Source organism: Hipposideros armiger, unplaced genomic scaffold (genome assembly GCF_001890085.2).
Source record: "Hipposideros armiger isolate ML-2016 unplaced genomic scaffold, ASM189008v1 scaffold_350, whole genome shotgun sequence".
Taxonomy (NCBI): domain Eukaryota; kingdom Metazoa; phylum Chordata; class Mammalia; order Chiroptera; family Hipposideridae; genus Hipposideros; species Hipposideros armiger.
The window spans coordinates 1,548,910-1,571,899 of NW_017731700.1; the positions used below are offsets into that span (position 1 = coordinate 1,548,910).

The following is a 22,990-nucleotide window of genomic DNA, read 5'->3' on the forward strand; positions in this document are numbered from 1 at the left end:
TCCCACCAACAGTGCACCAGGGTTCCCTTTTCTCCACAGCCTTGCCAGCACTTGTTTGTTGATTTATTGATGATTGCCATTCTGACCGGAGTGAAGTGGTATCTCATTGCGGTTTTTATTTGCATTTCCCTAATGATTAGTGAGGTTGAACATTTTTTTCCTATGCCTGTTGGCCATCTGTATGTCCTCTTTAGAGAAATGCCTCTTCATATCCTCTGCACATTTTTTAAATTGGGTTGTTTGTTGTTTTGGTGTTGAGTTGCATGACTGTTTTTTAATTTGTGGATATTAACCCCTTATCAGATATATCATTGGCAAATATCTCCTCCCATTCAGTAGGCTGCCTTTTTGTTTTATTGATGATTTCCTGTGCTGTGAAAAAACTTTTAAGTTTGATGTAATCCCATATGTTAATTTGTTCTTTTATTTTCCTTGCCCGAGGGGATATTTCAGTAAAAATATTACTGAAGGTGATGTCTGCAAATTTACTCCCAATTTTTTCTTCTAGGAGATTTATGGTTTCAGGTCTTACATTTAAGTCTTTAATCCATTTTGAATTTGTTCTCGTATATAGTGTAAGTAGGTGGTCCATTTTCATTTTTTAGCACGTCAGTCCAATTTTCCCAGCACCATTTATTAAATAGACTATCTTTACTCCAATGTAAATTCTTGCTTCCAATGTCATAGATTAAATGATCGTATATGGATGGGTTTATTTCTGGGCTGTCTATTGTGTTCCATTGATCTATGTGTCTGTTTTCATGCCAGTACCATACTGTTTTGATTACTGTAGCCTTGTAGTATGATTTGATGTTGGGTAGCGTTATACCTCCCACTTTGTTCTTATTTCTCAAGATTGCTGTGGCTATTCGGGGTCTTTTATGGCTCCATATAAATTTTCGGATTATCTGTTCTATTTCTGAGAAAAATGTTCTTGGTAGTTTGATAGGAATTGCATTGAATCTATATATTGCCTTAGGTAGTATTGACATTTTAACTACATTAATTCTTCCTATCCATGAATATGGTATGTATTTCCATTTATTTGTATCTTCTTTGATTTCTCTCTTCAACTTCTTATAATTTTCTGAGTGCACATCTTTTACTTCTTTGGTTAAATTTATTCCTAGGTATTTTATTGGTTTTGAAGTAATTGTAAATGGGATTGCTTTCCTGATTTCCTCTTCTGATAGTTTATTATGGGTGTATACAAATGCAACTGATTTCTGAATGTTAATTGTGTATCCTGCTACCTTACTAAATTCATTTATCAGTTCTAACAGTTTTTTGGTGGAGTCTTTGGGATTCTCTATATATAGCATTATGTCATCTGCATACAATGACAATTTTACTTTCACCTTTCCAATTTGGATGCCTATTATTTCATTTTCTTGTCTGATTGCTGTGGCCAGAACTTCCAGAACTATGTTGAATAGAAGTGGTGAAAGTGGGCAGCCTTGTCTTGTTCCTGATTTTAAGGGGAAAGCTTTTAGCCTTTCCCCATTGAATATGATGTTGGCTGTGGGCTTGTCATATATGGCCTTTATTATGTTGAGATATGATCCCAATATTCCATTCAGACTTGGGTATTTGGCCAACATTTTGTTGAAAATGAATAAAGTGATCCTGTTATCTCAAGGAAAATGACAGATAGTATTTGTTGTCAATATTAAGTTTAAGCTTTCAGGTAGAAAAATAGAATTTTGGAAAACCTGTGTCTGCCACTGTGAGCTTGAGTGTTTCTCAATACCCTAAAGGCATTTCTGATAAGATTAAAAGTGATATTAATGAGTGTGATTTTTTATGTTTTATAATCATGAAATGAGTCAACATTTGGAAGATCTATATAACTGCTTGGGCCAATGTTTTCTAAATGACTAATGCATGATGTTACAAAATCATGCATGGATAATAGATCCATTCAAAGTGCAAGATAGACCAATGGATTTTAATGTCACAGAGTACAAAAGGTTCATTGATATGGTTTCAGATTCAACATTGCAAATAATCATTAAGAAACTACAACTTGTGAAGTTTAGGTGTAGTATCAAAGAAGAGTATCCACAATGTACTTGTTTTATATTGCTGCCATGACAAATTACCACAAACTTAACAACTTTAAGACAATACCCATTTATTATTTCACAGTTCTGTAGATCAGAAGTCCAGGTGGGTTCACCTGAGTTCACTGCTGAGGGTCTCACAGACTGAAGTCAAGTTGTTGACTTGACTGGGATCTTATCTGAGCTCACTCAGAATGTTAAAAAAAGTCCAGATTCTTCAAGTGGTAGATCTGGGCTCCCCATTGCCTTGCTGGTTGTCATCCAAATGCCACTCTCTGCTCCTAGAGGCTCCCCACATTCCTCCCCCTGTAGCCCCTTCCCTTTTGAATCATCAATGGCAAGTCAAGTACTTCTCACACTTTGGATCGCCCTGACTTCTTTTCTGCTACTAGACAGAGAAAGCACTCAGCTTTGAAAGGACTCACATGATTACATTAGGTCCACCTGGGTAATTTGACTTTGCCTATTAAGTAACATAATCATGAGGATGATCAATATCATAAAGATCCACTTTCAAAGACGAAATCTATCATACACAGGTGAGGGTCATTTGAGGATCATTCTTAGAATTCTGCCAAAAAGGCTATTAAATAACCCCTTCTTTAACATTTTTTTGTGAGGCTGGATTTTCTTCATGTAGTTTAACCAAAACAACATATTGCAACAGATTGAATGCAAGAGCAAATATGAGAATTTGGCTGCCTTTTATTCAGCTGGCTATTAAAGAGATTGGCAAAAATGTATTACAATGCCACTTTTCTTGCTAATTTTTTTTGTTTTGAAAAAGTTATTTTTTAAAATACTTATGTTATTTATTTTAACATGCAATGTATTTCTCATTGTGATCTAAATTAAAAAATAGTTTTTAATTTATCAGTTTTCATTTCTAATATGTTAAATATCACTAGGTATAACCCGGCTGGCCGAATGGTGCATTGGTTAAGAGTTGGCTTTGGATGCCAGCTCTGAGCAGCAGGGCCCCGGTTTGGATCCCACATTAGGGCCAGTGATGCTGCGTCCTCTACAGTTAAGATGGTGAACAACAGCTCGACCTGGAGCTGGGCTGCCGAGAGTCACCAGTATCGGCGTAGGCTGTAGTGGGGCTGAGCAGCAGCGGGTGTGAGCTTTCCTGAACTGCAGTGAGCAGCCATCCAATGGACAGCAACTGATCTGCCTCACCTGGGAAGAGTGCAATGATAGTACCAACATGGGCCAGTGAAGCGATGTCCTCCATAACTAGACTGAAGAACAAAAGGACAGTAACTTGTCTGTTGCCATCCCCCAATTCTCCAATTAAATCTTTAAAAAAATAAAATAAGTATAACCAATAAAAATGAACGCCCTTTGGAATCTATAACTATTTTTGACTAATACCTTTTATTTATTTATTTTTAAATATACATACATGTCATTTTAATACTGTGAAAAGGTGTGACAAAATGTGAAAAGGTGCATAAAATTAATTCTCTTGGATGTACAGTTTCATGAATTTTGACAAATAGTAGAGTTATGCACCAAACTTTACAGTCTTAACACCAAAAATAATCCCCTGTGCCAAACCACTGTAGTCAACCCCTTCTACCATCCCCAACCCCTGGCAACCACTCATCTGTTTTCTATCCCTATAATTTTGGCACTTCAAGGATGTCATGTAATTGGAATCATAAAGTAGGCAACCTTTTTTTTCAGATTTTATTGGGGAATTGGAGGAGGGAACAGCATTGGGGAATTGGGGGAGGGGAACAGACAAGTTGCTGTCCTTTTGTTCTTCAGTCTAGTTGTGGAGGACGTTGCTTCACTGGCCCATATTGGTATTGTGATCATTGCGCTCTTCCTGGCTGAAGCAGATCCGTCGCTGGCCATTGGATGGCTGCTCATGGTGGCTCACAGTGGCTCACGGTGGCTCACGGCAGCTCATGGCAGCTATGCCGGCTGCCGGCTGCTCACGCTGGTTGCCAGCCACTCACGGTAGCTTTTGGCAACCCACTGCAGCAGGGGCTGCAGCCTATGCTGTCGCCAGCGACACACGGCAGCCCAGCTCCAGGTCGAGTTGTAGTTTAACATCTTAGCTGTAGAGGGCACAGCGTCACTGGCCCTCATGTGGGATCCAAACCGGCGGCCCTGCTTCTCAGAGCTGGCGTCCCAAGCCAACTCTTAACCAACAAGCCACTCGGCTGGCTCAGTAGGCAGCCTTTTAAATCTGGCTTCTTTCACTCAGCATAATACATTTGAGCTTCATCTATGTAGTTGTCTGTATCAATAGTCCACTCCTCTTGATTGCTGAGTAGTATTCTGTTGTGTGGATGTGCTATAGTTTATCTATTCACTAGTTGAAGGACATTGGGCTGTTTCCTAAATAACTTTTAAAAGTGTAAAGTGGTCATGAGACCACAAATTTTGAAAGATGATGGTAATGGATGCATCATCTTTACATGGGAAATTATTAGATGGATGAAAGACCCCTATTTTGGAAGTAGGATTGAAAGAATTTACACATCAGATGAGATGGTGTGTGGAGGGTCAAAGAAAGAGAAAAGAGTGAAATTAAGTCTAACTCTGAGGTTTCTGGCTTAAACAGCTGGTTTTTGCAAATGAGGACGGATTGGTCTTGGTTCCAAAGGAATCAAGGATATAATTTTGGACATTTTGAGTCTGAGATGCTTCTGAGCTATCCAAATGGAGATATTGGTATATAGGGGTCTGAATTTCAGAGAAGTCTGGGCTGAAAATGAGAATTTGGGCGTCATCAGAGTATACAGGGTAATTGAAACCATGAAAGATAAATGAGACTTCTGAGAGTGGGAATGCGGAGTGAAAAAGGAAGAAGACCTAGGTCAGGCTCCTGAGAAACACCTATATTTAAGGATCTGGCCGAGGGGGAGAAGTCAATGAAAGACTATTCCAGAGAGATAGGAGGAACATGAGGGGAGAGTTGTATCACAGAGGTCAAGAGAAGAAAACATTTCAAGAAGGGCGAAGTTATCAAGGGCACTGAATGCTGCAACCGAGGTCAAGGAAGTTAAGGACTGAAAAGCAGCCACTGAATTTGATGACATGGGTGTCATTTTTGACTTTGATGAGAACGTCTTGGTGGTGATAGAATACGCATATTTCTGATCCTCTCTCTGCCCTAGACCCTAACTCCTTCTCCCACAGCTCTCTCATCCCTGCTCCTTTATCCCTAGAATCTCTCTTATTTCTCTTTCTAGGCTCCTCCTTTTATCGCACCATCTCCTCTCTCTCCCTCTAGACCTTGCTTTATATAGACTTCTCTTAGAATTTCTTTCTCAAAGACCTCTCCTCTCTTCCTGCTCTCTTCCTTGACCCATCTCTTCCCAGACCCTCGTTTTTCTCCTTTTGTTCTCTTACTGCTCATGCGTCTCCTTAACCAGATGCTACTTTTCTCAGACTGCTGTTCTTTCCTCCCTTCTTTCAGACCCCTCTCCATTCCCCCACCTAGCTAGGCTGTCTGGATCTCAGCAAGGCTCTCAGCAGATTACTAAGGAGCTTCCTAGGCTCAACGCTGGGGAGTCATAGCCTTTGGCATGACTGCACCAAGAGCTGCCAGCGCCAGCCTGTAGGAAACACAATGTTAGAACCTAGTCCTTGAGTGATTGCCAGTCTGGTAACCACATCCTGCCAACACAGTACCCTCATCCGCCCTGGCACCTGCCCCTACGTTTCTTCCTTTTCCTGTTCTAAATTGCAGAGAGTCACTGTGAGCTGATAATTCTATCTTGCACTCAGCCAGCATTTTTTATTTGTCAAAATGCTTTCATATTCATTAGCCCAGCCATGGGAAGTCAGCTGGGTGAAGCCTGGAGAAAGAAGACATGATTTGCCTCAGCTCATACAGCTGGTTAGAAGATTGGTCTGCTATGCCTCACTCTCCTTCAGTCTTGCTTATTTTCATGCCCAGTGAATCCCCAGGTCTGAGCTCAGACATGGCTTCCCTTTTAGCTTGTCCCAACTAGCGAAGGGGTAGCACCCTGGGAGCACTGCCAGGGGTCAGTACCCCATTCTCACCTGCAAGACAGTTATGTGCCACCTTGGGAAGGACACTGCTTTTTTATTTGCTTCTTTGAATTCACATTAGGCAACATTCTGCCTGTTTGCTTAGATATTACTTCCAAAACGGTGTAGAGCATAATGATGAAGTGCCAAGCTCCAGAGTCAGCCAGGTTTGGTGCCTAGGCCTGGCTCTGCAGCATCTCAGTAAGACAATATGTAGAAAACCCCCAGCACAGGGCCTGGCACCTACAAAGTGTCCAATGAATAGTGGCCACTAATCTTATCATTTTTACATAGGAATCCTTGGGAGGGCGTCAGTGTGGTACACTGAAAAGTTTATTCAACCAGACATCTGGAGACCTAGATTCCAGGTCTCACTATTACTGCCCAGCTTGGGATGTTGAGTAACTCATTCATTTCATTTCACTGGGCCTAGGCTTTCTCATCTGGAAATAGTAATAGCTGCCCTACTGTTGTCAGAGAGTGGGCCCTTCTGGGCGCGAAGTCCAGGTCCTTGGCGTCTCGAGCAAAGAATTGAACGAGATACTGAAGCAAAGTAATGAAAAAGCAGTTTATTAGAAGAGATAGTACACTTTAAAGAAGTAGAAGCGGGCCTGAGCAGTAGAGAATGGCTCAAGGGCCCGTCATTAGAAGAGAAATTACATTCCAAAAAGTTTGGAGTGGGCCACGCGCAAAGGCGAGGCTCAAAGGGCTCAAAAAGGGAAGAAGGCGGTCCAAAAAAGGAAGCAGTCCAAAAGGGCGGACTTCCTAGGACTTGGAGTTTTTATCCCCTTTTTCTCTGGAATGGGCTGTTCCCCTCTGAGCGTGGGACCACTTGATTGGCACCTGTGATTGACAAAAGGTACTACGCAGGTGCAAGTGACTGGTCTGATCTAGTTGGGTATTTTGTGCCCATTTGTTTTCCCACAAGGGTAGGTAATTACAATACAAAGGGGGAGTTTTGGGTGGAGAGGGGAGGTTTCCTGGGCAGTTGCATTCTGTGGGTTGTGTTGGACGTGTAGGAATGCAGAGACCCAATGCCTGCCTCTAATTTCCTGCCTAGTTTTCCCCTTGAGAGACGTGTTCCTTATAAAATCTATATGGGAAGTTGAGGGACGGGAGGCCTTTTCTTCTGTGTCTGCTTCCTGCTGGGCAGGGTCATAGAAGTGTCCCTGCTTATTGGGGGATTCACAGGACTCTCACCCTAGCTGGTCTTAGATGAGAGGAAGGGGTCTCGAGATCAGTCTGGAGGACTGTGTTGGCTTCTTTGGTTGTGACTGACAATCTTGCTGGGGTGTCATTTGTATCCCCAAGGTCCTTGAATGAGGAAAAATGGATTTTAATAAATCTGTTAGCTCTTATGAAGCCTGTGGCCATTCAACTGGTCACTCAGGTGGCGTCAGTTGTCCAGGAGCTGGGCCCAGAATGGGTTTGGAAAGAAACATTAGGCTTATTGCTTTGGGGAAATGTTAAAACCTATTCAGATCTTGAGGGATGTTGGGAAGTCACAGGCTTTTAAGTAGTTATCTGAAACAAGGGTTGGAGATTTCTATTGTTTAGGATTTAGAAACTGACATACAAAACAATCAAGAAGCAGGGGGATAGGAGAACTCTGATTCAGGCTAGGAGCAATCTTTAGTCTAGGATTCACAGACTCATTAGAAAAGTAATCAAAGCCAAGAGCTAAGGAACTAAGAAACTAGGGAGGAGACTTAACATTTCTATACTTAACATTTCTATAGGAAACGAAACTTAAAAGTCTTTCAATGGGCGGATGGGGGCTACTCAACTGGCCCACAACACTACTTTTGTAATATGTTGTTTTAGCCTTTAGAGTATGCATACTCTTTGCCCTAGCTATTCAATTCCTAGGAATTGTTTGTATTGTGTGTAAAGATTCTAGGTTATGATAGTGAAAAAAATAGAAATAACAAAAATGTCTATGAGTTAATGGTTAAATAAATTATATTTTTATATAATAGAATATAACGCAGCCATAAGAAATGATCCAGATTCATTTTTTAACAGACATGGAAATAGGATCGTGTCAGTGGACCATGTCAATGTCATATCATTACATTATTTAGAAACGATAGAAGGTTACAGAATTGCAAGATAAAATGTGATTCAATTTTGCAAAAATATTTCTATTCATGTCGCTATAGAACATCAAAACGTTAACAATGATTAACATTATACCCCTTGCTGGTAGTATTATCAAGACCTCTGTTTTCTTCATATTTTATTTTCTGAATTCTTTGCAATAGCACCTAGTATTAGTTTTTTAATCGGAAAAAAAGGAAAGCTTTTTTTTTTTCCATTTGGAGAGGAAACCCAGCCTCTGCACTCTGCTCCACAGACCTTGTGGGAGACTGAAATGACAGAGTATGGTACTCCTGTGTGTGGTACAAAGGGGAGGCCCACGGTTGCCATGGATGTCTCAGTCCCATGTTGTAGGGACCTACGCTTTGAACCCAACAGAGACTGAACCTATAGTACACATTTATTGTTTTACCTTGGGGTCAACCTTAGGAGTGCGATAGGGCTGGGGGCTTTGCTGGTGAACAAATATGGGTGGAAGAGTCTGCGAGCTTTATGCAATGCAGGGCTGCCTGGGCACTAGCTCACTGGGCTGTTTTTATGAGGCTTACTTCCTGCTGGGCTGTAAGGCTGCTAGCCAGGAACACCTAATGGGCATAAGAGACCCCCCTCCTCTCCCTACTCCCAAAGCTGAAATGTTCCAAATTCTTCCTTGGGCCAAACGGCTCTCCCCCAAGTCCTCTCCTGGACTCACAGAGGTCACCACACAAAAGCCCAGCTGGAGTTTTTGACAGGAAAAACAAAAAATTCGCCAAACTTTTTTTAAGTACCTCAATCTTCCATAGCCTCCAGGGGTTTAATTCTGATCTGTAATAAGTCTCTGACCTGAGGCTGAGATTTGTAGATGGATTTTGCAAAGCTGCTGCGAACAATTAGAAATCCCTTATCACCTCAGCCTGGGGCCTCTTGCATCTTGTTCCCCTCCCTTGGGATCCCTTCAGGATCCTCTCCAGGGCCATACATCTCCTCCAAGGCTCTCCAAAGGAACTGTTTCGTAAGTGTTTCAATTCTGATTTATTTGCTGCCTTTTAAGCTCACTCAGGTGGGCGTCTTGCTTCCTAGTTGCTGTCAATTTGGCCCATGGGACAGCCGGGCGGGGCCACCTTGGGATTCTGAGGGAAGGGCACTGGAGGGAAAATTCAGGTGGGTCTCTGGTATTGTTTCCTCAAGGCTATCACAAAGTTTCCAGTCTTTGAAATTACAGGGCCAGAGGAAGCATTCTCCATATCAGATCATAATCTCTGAATGGAGCTTTTGAGGGCAAAAGGACTGAAATTTAAAAAACCATGGGAGGAAAAGAGCTACTTTACAACTCTAACTAGGGGGACTAAGGAGGGTCGGAAGGGGTGCTCCCTCCCAGCCAGCTCTGGTGCCTGCCCTAGCACGAAGGCTCAGGGCATCAGCAGAAGGCGGATTTTTGAGTGAAGTCAAGTCTCCCCTTCAAGCCCTTAAATAACTCTCCTCCACCGGTCTGCATGTCTGTCATTAGAAATTCCCCTTGGAAGGAAATCCTGCCGTTTGGGACAGCATGGATGAAACTTGAGGGCATTAGGCCAAGTGAAATGAGTCAGACAGAGAAAGACAAATGCTGTATACTCTCGCTTATATGTGGAATAATCCAACACAAATATGAGCTCATAGATAACAGAGAACAGATTGGTGGTTGCCAGCATCAGGGGTGGGGTGGGAATGGGTGGGTGGGTGAAATGGGAGAAGGGGGTCAAAAGGTACAAACTTCCAGTTATAAGAAAATCCTGGGGGTGTAATGTACAGCATGGCGACTATAGTTAATAATACTGTGTTGTATATTTGAAAGTTGCCAATATAGTAGATCTTAAAAGTTCTCATCACAAGGAAAAAAGAAAAAAACTTACATGGTGATGGATGTTAACTAAACTTTTTGTGGTGATCATTTTGCAATACATACATCTATCAAATCATTATGTTGTACACCTAAAACTAATACAATGTTATATGTCAATTACATCTAAATAAAAACAAAAGAAATTCCTTGTTTGGACTGAGACCTTATTCTCTTCAAGTGTCCTCTTTGAAACAGATCTGGAACCAAAACATTAACAGCACTTTAGTTGGGGAGATTGTAAGTAATGCCTGTTTTCTAAAGGCTGCCTTTCTGCATTTTCTAGCTTTCTAAAATGAGAGTGCTTTACTTCAATGTTCAGGACAAAAATAAACTTCTTTTTAAAGCAATTAGAAAAATGTCCCAATCCAGTTGTAGTTCCCCAAGCTGTCATCAATCAACTGATGCAGAAGGAAAGGTGAACTGCTCCAAGGACAAACTTTCCAGAAAGTGGGGCTTCAAAGGAATGGCTTTACCACTTACTGGAGCCCTCAGCAGCTGAGGTCAAGGGTTGGAGAAATGAGGCTGAGTGACAGAAGAGAGCTGTGGTGGCCCCATCACCCACAGGACACCACATGAGGTCCTTCCTTGAGTGTGTGAACCCCACCTGTCTTGTCCCACTCAGTCTTATGAGGGTGCTCCCAAAGAAGGGGTACCATCCACAAAACACTGGGACCAAAAAAATCGAGGGGACTAGCAGGGCAAGAAGGGGTTAATTCAGAAGCTGCTGTCAGTCTTTACCCCCCTAATCTTCTCCTGCAGTTCTAATCCCTCCTCTAAGGAAGATTAGGTAAGGATCCTAAATGAAGCCTTCTTGCCCAGCTCTTGGGCCATGGAGTGTTGGTCCCATGCCCAGAAGACAAAGTCAGCTGGCAAGGCCTAGAGTTCTCTGCTCCTCCAAAGCAGCCAGGGCTTGACTTCTAGGAGGATCCCTCAAAGAGATGAGTTTCTTTTCGATCTGCCTGCTTCTAATAATAGCTGTTCCATCTTCTATGTTTGTCAGAGGGGCTTCCTGTTCCCATTACCTTATTTGAGACTCAAAACTTAGAGGTGAGCAAACTAGGGCCTGCAGAAGTTAGGGAACTTCCTCAACAGGTTCTAGGCAGAACCTAGACACACAGATTTTGCTGTGATATTGACATTGCCCTTTAGGTCACCAGTATGCTTTGAATACAGTTAACCATTTGTTAAGGACCTACTATCTTCCATGACCACACTGAAAGGCTGGTATCATCTCCATTTTACAGATGAGGAAACTAAAGTGTAAAGAATGGAAGTGACTCTCCCAAGGCCACACAGCTAGAGAGTGCAGAGGCAAACTCAAACCCTTGTCTGACTCCAAAGCCCAGGTTATTTTCCCACTACACCGTACTGCCTGTCTTGAAAACGATTAGCCTTGGCTTTTTCCTTTTGATAAGAATGTGCTAAAGTCAGCCCACACTAATTGGAATTTCCAAGGTTATTTGATTCTCAGGCTGGAACTCTTTCTCTAAATCCTCTACCACTCGTCACACAAACAAAAACAGACTCTAGCCTGGCATACCAGCCAATCACTTGCTATATTGCCCACTTTACCTTCTTGACCCTGGCTGAAAGCTGACCCCCATTGTGCAATCTCTCCCAAATGAATAAGCTCCAACAACTTGTTCTTCCTCCTGCCCAGCTATGCCAAGTTAGACTCTCTAGAGATTACAAACCTCAGGGATGGCAATTTTTTTTTACTCCGTCTTCCCCCGGCCCCAAACTACTTCCCTCTTTACTCCTACTGAGTCAGGACTGGCTCTGGGGAGAAGCTCTCTTCTTGGGGACACTGTTGACTCCCATAGGACACTCAAGCTGGGTTCTTCTGCCACCATCCCAAGACGGCTGAAGCAGGAGCTGCTTCTCTGGGAAGCAGGAGGTCATCTCCCCCAAAACCTCAAGGTAGCTCACCAATTAGCACTGAAAGCACAGATATAGATAGGGAGTACAAATTCAAAGTATTTAATCCAGCCTGGGTGGGCAAAGGGGTCTAAGGAAGGTTTCAACATGATGAGTCCTGAAGGATGACTAGCAATTACCACATTTTGCCGTGTGTACTGCTCTCCCATGTATAATGTGCACCCACGTTTTTGGCCCAAACATTCAGGAAAAACAATCTTCCGTTTTCATTTTTTACTTCAAATTTTTATTTGTTTACATTTAGGTACTTGTTTTTTGTATTCGAAAGGAATTTTAGCATTTATTTTTTAACATATTATGGTACAAGAAATTTTGTGTAACAAATACTTACAAAGCACAAGAACAGATACAAGTTACAATAAATTTTATGTGCCGGTAACAAATTTACGATACTTTCGCATCATAGAAGGCCAAGAACTCTTTGTCGTTGCAAGTTCATCATTAGTTCAACAAAACCATTATCGTATTCCAGGGTATTATTTTGCATATGGATATCACTATTGATTTCTAGAGTTACACTTTTAACTCATAAGCATAAGTAAAAGAATTAAAAACACTTATATAGATACAGAATTAGTACTACCCATGCATAATTTGTATCCTTATTTTTCCCTCACAAATTTGGGCAAAAAAGTGTACATTATACACGGCAAAATGTGGTAGTCAAGCAAATGGTGGATGGTAGAGTAGCATGCTTAAGGCTGGGAGACAGAGAGAAAAGCGAATTCAGAGAAGTACATGTGTTTAAGTATGGCTGGATTGTATGTGTGCATGTGCATGCACATGAGGTTATTAGGTTGGAGGCTGGGAAGAAAAGCAGGAGTTGGACAACTGAGGGCCCTCCTGAAAGCAATTAAGAGGTCCTGAAGATTTTTAAGCATGGCAAAGAGGTGGGTGGCACTTATGATTTCATTTCCATTTTAGAAAGATCCTTAACTACTGGATGGATAATTGATTGCAGGGGCAGGGCAGAAGTGGAATTGGAGAGATCAACTTGAGGTGCCTATGAGATTTCCAAATAAACAAGAGATAATAGTTGCATCTAGTTTGAACTAAAGTTTAGGCAATGGAGATGGGAAAAAGTGTGTTTATTCAGAATATATCTTACCAGCAGATCTGATAGGACTTCATAATTGACCATATGACAAGAAGAGGCGAGGCATCCAGGTTGGGTTACTGGATTAGTGATGGTTCTTCTGAAATAGGGAAGACTATGTGAGGAATAGTTTGGGGGTAGAGAAAGAGAAGAGGGCAGATGATTTCAGCTTTGCAAATGTTGAGTTTGAGGTACCATTAAAACAGTCAGGTGGGAGGCCGGTTGAGTGGCACATTGGTTAGGAGTTGGCTTGGGACGTCAGCTCTGAGCAGCAGGGCCTCGGTTCGGATCTCACATATGAGGGCCAGAGACACTGCATCCTCTACAGCTAAGATGGTGAACAACAGCTCAACCTGGAGCTGGGCTGCCGTGAGTCACCGGCGATGGCGTAGGCTGCAGTGGGCCTGGCCGGCAGTGGGTGTGCATTTTTGTGAGCTGCCGTGAGCCGCCCAGAGCGGCCTTCTAATGGCCAGCGAGCAACTGCCTCTCCCGGGACGAGCACAATGATAATACCAGCATGGGCCAGTGAAGCGACGTCCTCCACAACTAGACTGAAGAACAAAAGGACAGCAACTTGTCAGTTCCCCTTCCCCGGTTCCCCAACGCTGCTCCCCTCCCTCAATTCCCCAATAAAATAATACAAAACAAACAAAAAACATTCAGGTGGGGTCATTTCAAGTGCAGTTGAATGTACAAATGTTGAGTTCAGGAGAGAGATCTGTGCCAGAGTTATGGATTCAGGAGTCATTGCTATGGAGACAGAGTGGATGAGATTACCCATGGATAATGTAAAGAATGAAATGTCTAGAAGTCTAGATGAAACCCTGGATGGAATAGTTAGATTTACAGAGTGAGAAGAGGAACTTGTAAAGAAGACCTAAGAGAATTATTTTGAGAGGCAGGGGAAACTGGGAGTAGTGTTACAGAAAACAAGGGAAAGGACAGTTTTATGAAGGAGAGGGACAAGGTGAGATGACAGAGATAAGATCATTGGATTTTGAACAAGGAAATTGTTTCTAACCTTAGTGAGACTCTTTTCAGTGGAGGGCTAATGGCAGAAGCAAGACTGCAGAGAATTAAGCAGTGAGTGGGAGAGAGGAAAAGTACAGACCTCAATATAAAATGGCTTGTTTAAGAATCTTGGCTGCAAAGAGAGGGTAATAGCTGCAGAGAGGGGAGGGTAGCTCAAAAAGAGTGATAAGTATTTGAAGTAGTCACCCAGAGATACTCAGCAGGGGGTAGTAGAAGGACTTCCAAGTAATAGTGAAAGCCCCACTGAGATGCACAGTCACGATCAGGCTAGGTAGAATTGTGCCCCATTTAGCAATAAGAAAACTAATACCTGGAAAGGACTTCCGCAGCATCACAGATGGTAAGTGACAGAGGTGAGATTCAAACCAGATTTCCCTTCCCACCTCCTGTCAAATGTTTATTGGCCCTTGCTCTGCACAGCTTTGTATCAACATTGGCACTTTCATATCCATCACTGATGAATACTGATAAATATCAACCATGTGCCCAATACTGCAGAGGCACAATAGTTTAATATATGGTTTCCTCCCCCAAATTGTTTAGAACTTGGTTGAAGAGACAAAATATTCAACAAATGTATATACACATAAAATGGTGACACTTTGTCTCTGTTTCTCTCTCTGTCTCTTTGTTTCCATCTCTCTCTCTCTCTCTCTCTCTCTCTCTCTCTCTCTCTCTCTCTCTCTCTCTCTCTCTCTCTCTCTCTCTCTCTCTCCCCATTTCCCTTCTTTCTCCTTTCCCAACACTGGGCATCTCAGGTCCCTTACACTGAGGTGTTATTCACTCATTGAAAAAGTCTATATCTTACATCCCTCAAACCTCTTTACTACTTTTATTCCTTCACTAAGAAGACATGTTTGAATACTGGCTCTGGGTAATGCACTGTGTAAGGCACTTGAGATACAGAGATGAATAAGATACAGTCTTTGGTTTCAGTTAGCTCACAGACCAGTGGGGAAGAATAAGGATTTAAACAGGAAATGTAAACAGTTTCCTCATCTGTACAATATGGATTTTTGTACCACAAAGTGTTATTGTGATATTAAATGTGTTAACATGTGTGAAATGCTTATAATGGTCACACAGGAAACACTACATAGTGTTACTATTTGTCTTATTATAATTATTATGATGGAGGTAAGTAAACACAAGATACTGTAAGAACACAGAGGAGGGACACTTCAGCTAAAGTAAGAGACATCTGAACTGAGTCCGAAAGGATGATAAGGCACTAAACAGAAGGAGAAACATGCCAGGCATTCTGCACAGAAGGAACTGCCTGTACTCAGGTTTGTAAGCAAAAGCCAAGATGGTCTGATTAAGGAACTGAAAGTAATTTAATTTAGCAAGACCATAGAGTCTGAGTAGGGGAACGGCAAGAGCTGAAGCTTGAGAGGTCATGGAGTACAAACAAGTTTGGACTTTATCCTTTAGCTGGTGGGGAGCCACTGGAATATAGAGCAGTGACTTGATCAGATTAAAGTATTGAAAGATTACCTTAGTGACTGCGTGGAGAATGAATTGGAGGAGGCAAGATTGGAAGTAAGGCCAGTTAGGAAGTCGCTGCTCTACTATCGTCCAGGGGAGAGAGGATGAGGAAGCTCTGAACTGGGAAAGTAGCAGTAGGGATAGAGAGAAGGATACCATGGATTTGAGGTATAGTCAAGAGGTAGAATTGGTGAGACAGTGACCACAGAGGGTGAGGGATAAGCATGAGAGAGGTGTCAAGAATCACTCCCAGGATTTTGGTCCAGTGCAAGAAGGTGAATAGAGATATCATTCAGTGACCATAGGGAACCCAGGGAAGAACTGTTGAGGGAGGGGTGCAATAGGAAAGGTGATGAATTCCCTTTTAAATACATCGAATTTGAGGTGCCTCTGAGATTTCCAAGTGGGCATTTTAAACAGATAATTGTTGTGGAAGTCTTGAAGCTCAGGAGGAAGGTCTATGCGGGAAATGTAGATTTGGGAATGCCAGTGGATGGGTGTGAGATTAAGTCATGGGGTGGATAAGTGTGTTAAGAGACAAGAATGTTGACTGAGAAAAGGATAGACTTCTGAGAGATATTCACATTTAAGAGATGGGTAGGGAAAGAGAAATTGTGGAGAAGGCTAAAAATGGAATAGCCAGGTTGTGGTGGATTGAAAGTTAGTGGGCTAGAGGGTCTTGCCGAGGATGGGGAGAGGATTATGCCCTTGAACCTGAATATTTTGAACGTTGGCAAGAGTAGGGGCTCCTTGAACACTGCGAAATCCTGGACAGCTCTGAGACTCCAAAAGATTGGCTTAGATACTCGCCCCTTACAAAAAGCCCTATATCCTAAAACAGCTTCCCTTTTCGCTGTCTCCCCAGGGAATTTCCGGGCTCCCTCCAGGCCCTGGCACAATCTTTGCTCCACAGTCCTCCCACATCATCTGAGAGGCCTAGGGCTGGTGGGGGCATCTATTAGGAGAGCAGAAGGGAAATGTCTGCCTGTGTTAAACATGCTGGAGGCCTTAGGCTAGCCTGTGGAGGAGGATTTGGATAGGTCTGGGAGGACGTGAACCCTCAGGGTGTAGACAGAAGGCTCTGTTGCCTGCCCCAACCTGCCCTGGAGGAAATTTTCACCATGGGTTGGATGACCCAGGGCTAAACCGTTGCCTTCTACTCCCTTGAAGATTCAAGAGGCTTCTAATAACCTGGAGTCCAAAGCTATATCCTGGGACCTGTTCCTTCTGATCCAGTCTCCTGGCATTTGGCCTCAGTCTGCAATTGAGGGGCCCTCTGGCATTATTGCTGGGCAACGTGTTAAACAGTAGGCCTTGGAGACAGAACCATGCCAGCCAACAGCTTGATCTGGAGTTAACAGCCACTACAACTGCCATTACCATACCACCTTCTCAGAAAGCAGCTGCCTGTCTGGCCCCTGGTTTTGTCTGGCTGCCAGCCGAAGGCATGTGCCTACGCAGGAGGTGATGACATTTTGGCTCCACTTTCAAAGTTTTTTTTTTTTCTTTCTCATGTTATTTCTAAAGATAACAAAGGTCAAAAGGCACCCAGCATTTTCTGGTTTCTCATAAGCTTCTGGTCAATATTTAATCTGGTTTATGGATTTTTTTTAGGTCTTCTAGATGCCTTCTTGAGCCTGCTTGTGTCCACCCACAGACACTTGTAAGGAGGAGAGAAGTCGGCCGACCAGTGACACTCTGATATGAGGGAATAGAGGACAGGATCCAAGGAGCAGGAGCTCCAGCCTAAAGACGAGAGAGCAGGCCCTGAAGACACTTCTACCGAGAGGTCTGCAATGGCCTCTCTTGGCCTTCAAGTTATAGGCTACATCCTGGGCCTTCTGGGGCTGTTGGGCACCCTGGTTGCCATGCTTCTCCCCAGCTGGCGAACAAGTTCTTATGTCGGTGCCAGTATTGTGACAGCAGTCGGCTTCTCCAAGGGCCTCTGGATGGAGTGTGCCACACACAGCACAGGCATCACCCAGTGTGACATCTACAGCACCCTCCTGGGCCTGCCCGCTGACATCCAGGCTGCCCAAGCCATGATGGTGACATCCAGTGCGATCTCCTCGCTGGCCTGTATTATCTCTGTGGTGGGCATGAGATGCACAGTCTTCTGCCAGGACTCCCAAGCCAAGGACAGAGTGGCAGTAGTGGGAGGAGTCTTCTTCATCCTTGGCGGTCTCCTGGGTTTCATCCCTGTTGCCTGGAATCTTCATGGGATTCTGCGGGACTTCTACTCCCCACTGGTGCCAGACAGCATGAAATTTGAGATTGGAGAGGCTCTTTACTTGGGCATTATTTCCTCCCTGTTCTCCCTCGTAGCTGGAATCATCCTCTGCTTTTCCTGCTCACCCCAGGGAAATCGCTCCAACTACTACAATGCCTACCAGGCCCAGCCCCTCGCCACTAGGAGCTCTCCAAGACCTGATCAACCACCCAAAGTCAAGAATGAGTTTAACTCCTACAGCCTGACAGGGTATGTGTGAAGAACCAGGGACCAGAGATGGGGGGTGGCTGGGTCTGTGAAAAGCAGTGGACAGCCCTCCCCCCCCCAACCCCCTGTCCCGCCAGGACCACAGGTGAGGGACATTGCCATTGCCACTGGATCATGTCAGAAGGTGCTTCTGAGGATAGACTGACTTTGGCCACTGGATCAAGAGAAGGCAAAAATGGGAGCTGCTGTGACAGCTTCCAGTTTGAATTGTCAAGATGCTTGCCAAGCCAGCCTTTCTGTTCCCTTCATCTTGGTCCAACACCCCACACCCTGAGTCCCCAAACCCTCAACTCCAAACCCACCTTCCTGCTCTAGGCCAGGCCCCACAGGCTCCCTTCTGCCCTTTGGTTTACCTGGGAATCCATCCATAAACTCACTAATTATAGCCTATTGACTGATGCTTTCTGTGATCAAAGACCCTCTCTCTGACTGAGATTGGCTCTTAGCTCATTGCTGGAGGATGGCAGAAGAAGGAGTAGTGGCTTTTATGAAAATGGCTCTAACCTCCTTCTCAATCCTCCCTCCAAATAAACGGATTGGCCAGTAATGGGCCCTGGCGCTCTCGCACTCTTGTTATGTCTCCAAGTGTCCAGACTGGCTTCTGCATGAACAGAAATAGAGCCATCCCACCTGTACCGAGGGAACAGAGAGCAACTAGATGCAGGACGTGTGGGAGAGAAGGTAGCTGAGGACCCAAAAAGACCAGAACCACTGCCTAGGGCATTTCTTAGAATTCCCTCGCACTTGTGGGTTGGAGATGTAGCCCACAGCTAGAGGAAAGCACAAGGAAAGAAGATACGGTGGAAAGCTCCAGGCAGCAGCAGACCGGCTCCACTGAGGAACTGCCTCAGGAGCTGCAGCCCCGTCTTTCACTGAAGCTCCTGCTCCCCTGTGGCGCCCCTGACCTGGCCTCCTGCTAAACAACAATGCTAAGGGCCCTACACAATTGTTTCCTGAGGAATGGGAAGCTATTTTTTTTCTAGAGACAGCCCTTAGCTGGAGGATGACAGTGTGGGAGCTGTGGAGGACTGTGAATAATACCACTCCTAGATGCTGCCCAAGAAAGAATTAGAACTTTGGTATCTCAGAAGCTGGGTGGACATGTGTGGTGGCTCCAGTCGATATTTCTACTAGGCCAGAGAGTGGCAGCCCCCCCCCACAACAGAGAGTCTTCAAGCCTAATGGCAAATCCACCCAAAGGCTGAGATCGGGCTCTTGGGGTCCACCCATAGAACCCAACAGAGACTGAAAGACCGCAGCATCAGGCGGGCCTCCTGTCACCCTTCATATTTCTCCCATCATTCTTCACCAGAAATTCCGGTTGCTAGAAGTCATCCAAGGGCTTCAGCATAGAATAAGCAAGCCCAAGGAGCTGCTCTGAGTGGTAGCTGAGCTGCTGCCTGGGATTTCAGATGAGGTCGGAGAGTATAGAAAATAGTGCCAGGCAGACTGCTCCAAGGTCTGAAAATGTCCCATTTCCCCTGGTGTGGGGCAGGGGTGGAAGTCATAAACAAACCAAAGGCATTTTCCCCTCATCAGCCTAAGCATGAGCAACTTCTGACAAAGTCCAGTACACCTCCTCAAACCTCAGTGCCAGCAGAAGGGGCCCATTTATTGTCTCTAACATGCCTTGCACATTTCCACTTCCTAGCCTCATTAAGCTGCTCTACCAAGCTGGAAGGCCCTCTCCCCTTTGCCAAGTCTTCCTCACGCTTGATGAACTTGCTCAGTACCGCCTCCTTCACTGAGCCGCCTCTGACCACTCCATCCCTCTCCTACCCCTCCCTCAATGTACAAATCACGTCTTTAATGCTTATCATTCATTACTTTTGATGCATAGTTATATTTTCATGTGTTTATATCTGATTTCACAAGTACACTGTAAACTTTTCGAGGGTAGAAGCCATAACTTAGACCTCTGTGTATCCTCCAGACTTATAGACAAAGACTGTGTGGAAGAGTGCTGGGCACACAGCGGATGATCAATAAACATTTGTTGATTGACTAACTGTTTTATTCATTAAAAGGGGCCCAGACAAGACAGGGGTGTTGTAGAGAACTGGGCTAAGGGGAGGGTAGCATGGAAACTGGCCTTTCTTCACACTGGGAGGATTAAAAATTATAGACTTTTCTGAAGATATTAAGAAAGCAAGACACCCCTCATCCCCAGGGAAACTTTTACCTTTTCATCTTGCCCAGGGTTCTTCCCTTTTCACAACAATCCTTTCATTTAAGTTAGTTACTAAATTTGTTAGGTTTACTCCTTTCATTCTCTGAATCGTCATTGTGAGGAAGGTGGAACAGATCTGATAATCTCCATTTGGCAGATGGGGAAACTAAGGCCCACATACGTAAATAGATTTTCCCAGGGCCACACAGCTGGTGTTCCTATCCCAATCTCCTGACTCCCAAAATAGGACTCTGCTGATCCAACAATATTCACAGCCAATAGGAGGAGCCTACCAGAGGTCCCCAAGCTGCCAAAGGAAAACAACTTATGGCCAACAAGGTAACACTGGGGACACACAGGCTCTCTTGATCGCCTGTGAGGGGCATCTGGGAGAGCAGGACCGATTCACCGAGGAGACCACCTGGAACTGCCCCTCCTGTCATGCTGGCCAGTTGGTCAGCCTGGGCCCAGCTAACTGTCCCTACAGGGGAGATGCCGAGCTTACATTTGAAGAAGTCACAACACCTGAGTTCCAATTCCCCTAACTCTGGAGGTGTGGGAGTTTGGGAGGCCAATGAGTTGGTCCTGTTCTAACCTCATTTGGAATAAACAAAGCCTACTTCATAAAGATGTTAACTGGCAACACTGACAATAATGGAGCCCTACAATATCCAGCTTCCTCAGTCCCCAGGTCTAGTGGGCCTCAACACACAGGAACCTGTTACAATAGGCACTACTACCATTGCCTTCCTGAAGTGAGCCTTATTTGGAGCAGAAGGAATGGTGGCAGGCAGGAATAAGGGTACAGAGAGAGGCTCTCTGAACAAAAGTTTAATAAGAGATCACCTCGGGTCTGGCACCAGAAACCCAAGTGCACTCGACGGGGTGCCACTTGAGGTTGGAAGATGGGGCTGCCTTGCTGGCTCTACTCTGCTGAGTGGGCAGCAGTCTGGTATGGGATCCAATGATCTACCACCTGGCAACCAAAGCACTTTCAGAACCACCAATTTCACTGCATGCTCCAAATACCCCAACAGAACGGGTCTTTTATAGGAAACAAAATGGAGGCCCAGAGAGGTAAGTTCCCTGAAGTCACAGAGTGTCAGAGTCTGAATATAAGCTTGGAGACCCTTCCCACAGCAATGTGGGTCTGTGATTCTCCTCAGAAGGTGTAAGAGTTCCTGTTGCGCTTCAGATTCCTGCAGCCCTCCTTTCCTGTCTATTACTGGAATCTAAGTGCCTTTGAGGGAAACGGGGCAAAGAGCTTCCCTTCATCTTAGGATGAGGCTGGCCTGGGAAGTCCTCCTTCCTTTTAATCTGGGGAGATCTAAGGAATGAGTTAGATGTTCACCCTCAGCTAGAAAAACCAGGGTAGACCCAACAAAGAGCAACTGACTGAGCAAGAAAAGCCTTTGACTGGTTTTCCCCTTTTGCTCGTTGAGCAAGAAAAGCTTTGATCTAAATAATTTCCAAGAAATTTCCTTGAGTCTGGGTCCATATTCAACAGCTTTCAGCTAACCCCATTGCCTTCCATCATAAAGTAATTTAGATTAGCCCTAGAACGAGGGGATAGTGAAGGCCATTGGGTTCATGCTCCAGCCTCATGGCTCTGAACCTTGCACAAGGAGATGTTTCTGCCTCCCTCATTCCTCTGATAATAGAGTGACTCATGTTTTCTCCTTCTTGGGGCCCTAGTGACCCACTGTGATGTCATCATTAATGGGGAGGTGCAGGCAGAAACTGGCTTCTTGGTGAAAAGGCCAGCTCCAACTTTCTGAGATACCTTCATCTAACCAGTTAAACAGCCATTGCAGCAGCTCTCTACCCAGCCAGCCAACACTAACTGCACTCCGAGTCTGTGTCTGGAAATGTGCTAAAGGCTTGGAGGGCTAAAAGGGTGAACAAGGGTAGTTTGTGCCTTGCAGGAGCTGACAGCTGATCTAGGGAAGATAAGACATGCACACCTAAGTGTGGTCCAAGGCACAATACCGTTTGTCCTGTGTGTGTGTGTGTGTGTGGGGGGAGTGCCATAAGATAGGGTATCAGAGGGCTAGTTTAAAAAGGAATGTAAGTTCCCTAAAATCCCAATCCATATGAAATGAGGTTCTGGTACTACTTGAGCTTCTGGGGGAAGGATGATCAAAAGAAACTGCTTCCTCCAGTGGAAAGACAATGGAAAATAGAGAAATAGGGTGGAGAGCAGTGCTGAGGAGGAGACAGGGAGACACTACTCAGCTAACCCACACCACCTTTGAATTTGCCTCACAGGACTCCTAAATGGCTCTAAAGGAGAGAGTGACCCTGGTGCTCAGCCTCTTCTCCCTCATCTCCTTCTCTGGGGCAGGTCTCCAGAAATTGCTGAGGGCCGCAGAGACAGTGCTTATCTGGGTAACCTGGGGCCTTTTAGCTCTGGGCCAGAGGACACACACAGATGTGGGAGAAGGGGCCCAGTGCTAAAAGAAGGCAAATGAGGTCTTGCAGGGTCAACTCTTCCCTCCCACTCAGCCCTGGGCCCATAGATCAGGGGGCTCTTTTGTGCCTTCAGCTGCCCACTCTGGGACATGCAGGCCCCAGGCTGGGAAGTGCTTGTGCTCGTCCTCAGCTGACTGAACTGAAGCCTGGCCTTCACCCAGCCTGGTCTCCCTGCCCAAGCGGCTCCTAGCTTTGATGAGAAATTATGTTATCTCAATAGGAGGGGGAAAGCTTCCAACAGGAAGTCCAGCAGGTTATC

At 44.6% G+C, this 22,990-nt stretch overlaps 1 protein-coding gene across 1 annotated transcript; it reads left to right on the forward strand.

The window, feature by feature from the left end:
* The first annotated feature begins 9,023 nt into the window (after positions 1-9,023).
* CLDN2 (claudin 2) lies at positions 9,024-20,074 on the forward strand. The gene is made up of 2 exons (XM_019661490.1): positions 9,024-9,168; positions 17,207-20,074. The coding sequence occupies exon 2, from the start codon at positions 17,389-17,391 to the stop codon at positions 18,079-18,081; it is 693 nt and encodes a 230-aa protein (XP_019517035.1). The 5' UTR covers positions 9,024-9,168; positions 17,207-17,388; the 3' UTR covers positions 18,082-20,074.
* Positions 20,075-22,990: the final 2,916 nt, after the last annotated feature.